Source organism: Monopterus albus, unplaced genomic scaffold, assembly GCF_001952655.1.
Source record: "Monopterus albus unplaced genomic scaffold, M_albus_1.0 scaffold134.1, whole genome shotgun sequence".
NCBI classification, from domain to species: Eukaryota; Metazoa; Chordata; class Actinopteri; order Synbranchiformes; family Synbranchidae; genus Monopterus; species Monopterus albus.
Genome location: NW_018128014.1, coordinates 2,180,485 through 2,185,183, shown reverse-complemented (window position 1 = coordinate 2,185,183; position 4,699 = coordinate 2,180,485). Strand labels below are relative to the sequence as shown.

Here is a 4,699-nt window from a genome sequence, read left to right as displayed (position 1 = left end):
CGAAGGAGCTGGAGGAAGTGTCTGAAGAGAGAGAAGTCTGGGCATCTTTGTTTAGACTGCTGCCCCCGCGACCCGGTCCGGGATAAGCGGAAGAAAATGGATGGATGGATGGATGGCATCTGGACATAGTTTTAGGTAGAAGACATTTCACTTCTCATCCAAGAGACTTCATCAGTTCTGTCTGACCGGTGGTGAGCAGGAGGTATTTATCCCCCTGGGTGGGGTTTCAGTCCTTTGGTGGCCAACAATGTCCTCTAACAACTGAGTCATTAGGGTCTGTAGGTTTCCAATATACTTCTACCTTCAGGCTGCTGTCCCCTCCCAGGTGGACTGCACAATGCAGAAAGGCCAGACAGTCATCTCTGGCATCCTCACGAGTGAACTTGATGTTGCCATCCACAGAGTAGATATGCTTGGTGAAAGCTTCTACCTCCTGGGTCCTGATTTTAACCCATGTGTCGTCCACGTAGCGGAACCAGTGGCTTGGAGCGGTACCAGTGAAGGAAAACAGGGCTTTCTCCTCAATTTCTTCCATGTACAGGTTGGCAACTATAGGAGACACCGGGGAGCCCATAGCACAACCATGTTGCTGCCTATAGAAGTGCCCCCTAAACTGGAAGTAGGTAGTGTTTAAACAGAGTTCCAGCAGAGTGCATACATGGTCTGGGGTAAGGTTAGTCCTGTTATTTAATGAGTCATCCTTCAGCAGTTTCTACTTCACCGCCCTGACAGCCTCTGTAGTGGGGATGCAAGTGAACAAGGATGTGACATCATATGAGACCATGGTCTTGTCCTGCTCCAGCTGCAGTTGTTGGACTTTCCTTGCGAAGTCCTGGGAGTTTATTATGTGGTGCTGTGTATTTCCCACCAAAGGAGCCAGGATGGTGGCCATGTGCTTGGCTATGTTGTAAGTCACAGAGTTGATGCTGCTGACAATGGGTCTGAGTGGGGCTCCTTCCTTGTGTATTTTGGGTAGGCCATAAGTGAAAGGGATGGCCTCCCCAGGGTATAGTCTGTAGTATAGTCGCCGGTCAATAACTCCCTCCTTTTCCAGCTTCTGTAAACAGTCTATAACCTTCTTCTTGTAGCCACTGGTGGGGTCCCTATTCAGTGCTTCATAGGTGGTGGTGTCACTGAGGAGGTCAGAAACTCTGGTCTGATAGTCAGCTGAGTTTAGGACTACTGTACACCTGCCTTTGTCTGCTGGAAGGATTGCGATGGTTTCATCTTTCTCTAGTGTAGCTAACGCCCTCCTTTCCTCTGGGGTGGTACAATGAGGTGCAGATTTTTTAAACCTTTTGAGGCAAACTTGTGACATGATTTAAATAAAACATACAAGGCTTGGATGTGGACAGAGTCACAAAGAAAACATAAACAGCGTTTAGCAAAAGGCTGAACTCGTCTAGTGAGACACAATTTTCACTACACTGTTGTCGCTCAATGGAAACTCTTTGATATCTACAGAGAAGCGGCAGCTTTACACCAAAGACACATTTCAACTCCAATGTTTTCACACTTGAGTAAAAACCACCTGTAGGATGGTTTTTAATAGATTTGTTTTCTGCCCTAAATGGAGTCAGATGGAAACATGTTAAATCTACAAATGCTGGAATCAGTCTGTAAAATATAGATTGATATATAAATACCATCTGTTCTGAATTAAACACTGAGCAACTGTAGGTTCTGTAAAAACTGCAGCGGCTGAATCTGAATAAATACTCTCATGAAACTTTCTGAGACTAATGTGAACTAAATGCGACATCTGGTGTGTGCCTGAGCTCACCTTTACTCCTTTGTGTATCTGCATCACACAGCTGTAGAAATCCTGTGCAAGCCTAAAGATCTGTTTTCTTATGGTTTGAGCTTTACTAAGTGTTTGAACCCAGGTGTGGTCCTCTCATTGGATAATCTAATACACAGGAACTGTGTTTTTAATGTTTGCTCTTAAACACAACTAACAACTTTGTAATGATTAAGTTGCCTTTTTCTTCCAATGGCTGACTAAATGTAAAAATGCCTGCAAGTTCTCAGAGAAGCTGAAAATGGAGCAGGTTTAATTCTTTCACTGGACAAATTAATTGTCAATTAAAACATTTTTTTTAATTACTTCTTATATTTATTTTAATCAATTCTAGTTTAATCATTTTTATTAGAACAGACTAATTATATACATTTCTATGCAGACAATAATGTTTAATGTTTTCCCTTGGAAAACAGGTCGCAAACCTTCACCTGTAAAACAAGGCTAACCTTTTCCACCAGGCTGCTCTTTAGTGACCTTTAATGACACCGAGATAAACCCCTGGTCAACAGGCCACAGTTGCTGTACAAGAATAAAAACACCCTTCTCTCTGTGTCTCAGGTGTGTTTCTGGCCTGTTGGACACCTTTCTTCGTTGTCCACGTCACCAAGGTGTTGTGTCAGTCATGTGACATTGGCCCCACCCTCATCTCCATGGTAACGTGGCTCGGCTACGTTAACAGCGCCGTGAACCCAATTATCTACACCGTATTTAACGTAGAGTTCAGGAACGTGTTTCACAAGCTGCTCTGCTGTCGGGCATGACACTCGAAGACAGAGGTCTCGTGATGTCCTCAGACTGTCCAGGATTAACTACCTCGTCCCCAGAGCCAAGTGCTCGTGAAAATGGCTACGGACAGTCACAGATTTGCTACGTTCATCATCATCAGCAAGAACATTGCAGCTGGACTGAAATAGTGTCTTATTTTGAAGGTTTGGATCATGTGTCAGGCTCTTATTCTGACAGCCCAGAGGTATGAACATGTGCTGTGATATCTGAGCATTTTCATGGTGGCATTGTTTTGAAAGGCACTTTTTAAATTGTTTTCATTTGTTTTACACAAAAAGTGTTGATGAATATTTTTGACTGAAGCAGAAAACTATGTTTATCTAAAGAAATGAAAGAACAAATGTTTTGACTGGTGCTGTCAGACAATAACAGAAATGTGAAGTCTGTTAAAGGGGAGAATCTTGTTGGCTGGATTTTTCTGTGACGTGAAGGTGAATGTGATGAGATGCAGCCGAATCAACAACAAATGGAAAAGATTAATGATGCTTGTGTCTGTCTGTAAACACCTGGACCAGATCTTTAAATAGACCCGATCTCATCTCCCTGCCCACTCCGATATAACAGGAACATCCAGATCTGTGCAGGACCAACAAGCACCTTCACCAACATCATCATCAGACAGAAGACAGAAACCGAGCTTCTGCAGAAAGAAGCTGCTCAGTCGGAGTTAGATAAGTCCTGAGAAAAGGTCAGCGCACCAGAACAAAGGACTGATCCACAGAGGGTCAGGTGGACCAACTCGCCTTTAAATGTCACATGGGGAGGACAACCACGCTAAGGAGAAGACAGAAGATGAGGAAGACAGAAGGTCTATGAAGATGTGTTGTCAGAGGTTTTGTGCCTGAGCGGTGCTCAGCAGGTTTCACCCTGATGATGATGACGACAACAGAGATTTTTACAGTTGATATTTGTTTTGATTTTTTTTGTGCATGTTTAAGGCAGTGACAACAGAGAGCGGTGGGGACGTCTCTTCATTCCGTGCAGACAAACACACAGAAAGCCAGTGGTGCAGAGTAACTAAGCGCATGTACTCGAGTACTGTACTCAAGTACAATGTTGAGTTATCTGTACTTTGAGTATTTTCATTTTCTGTTACTTCAGTCTTTGACTTCATTACATTTTAGAGGTAAATATTGTACTTTTTACTTCACAACATTTTATAACTTCAGTTACTTTTCAAAACCAGATATAAAAATACAGTCTAATTATAAGACCTCATTGATCGGTGGTAGAAAATTCACAAACTACCCAGCAGTACTTCAAATTAAATGCACATAAGCCAGTTAAAACTAGCCCCGCCTTTACCAGCTACAACAGTAAATCAATAATATGATAAAGAGGAATGTGAAATGTGACCACTCTGCAGAATGACTTGAATTACTTTTAGTACTTTAAGTATGTTTTGATGCCAATACTTTTGTACTTCTATTTAAGTAATATTTTGAATGCAGGACTTTTACTTGTATGAGTACAGTATTTTTACACTGTGATCTTAGCACTTATAAGGTTAGGGAACAAGGTGAGGGCCAGGGCTTGGGGCTAAGCAAACAGTCTGAGTGGCTCTTCCACTGCTGCAGAGTATGAACTGTACCTTCCTGAAGACGTAACAGAGCGAGCAGATGCAAAGCCAACCACCTGGAGTTCTGACTGGCTCCCGTATCTGTCAGAATGTGGGACAAGAACCTGCGTGATCCAGTTTTCTGTTTATTGTGTTGTTTAAAATACTTCTCCTGTACATCAGGATTTCATACTCTATAAACTGTGATTATACGTTGTGCTTTACTGTGGTGTGCAGCCTTTGTGCCCGAGACAAGTTTCCCCTCAGAGACAGTAATGTTGTTCATCTGAAGTCCCTGGTGCCGCTCTCTGCTGCACAGTGCTCAGTTAACTGAGCCTCACGGAGCCTAACCAGCCTGCACGACTCCGCAGTGACAGAATACTTCTCCTCTACACCAGGCAAGTGAAAATCGAGATAACCAGCTTTGCTTCGCAATCAACCTTGCGCATCTCATATTTCCTGAAATGAGAGATGATAAGGCGGAGAAGAAGGCACGTGAGTTTCAGAGACAAGCGGGTCTAACCGAGCATACGCCTGTGTGTTTTACGCAC

The 4,699-nt window shown here is 43.1% G+C and overlaps 1 protein-coding gene across 2 annotated transcripts in view; it reads left to right on the top strand.

Annotated features, from left to right (window-relative positions):
* drd4-rs (dopamine receptor D4 related sequence) overlaps positions 1–3,701 on the top strand; it is a 15,139-nt gene extending 11,438 nt beyond the window's left edge. For both annotated transcript variants that reach the window (XM_020613544.1, XM_020613545.1), the window contains exon 6: positions 2,363–3,701. In XM_020613544.1, the coding sequence (XP_020469200.1) occupies positions 2,363–2,565 (203 nt within the window). In that variant the 3' untranslated portion in view covers positions 2,566–3,701. The remainder of the gene's footprint in view (positions 1–2,362) is intronic.
* The last annotated feature ends 998 nt before the right edge of the window (positions 3,702–4,699 follow it).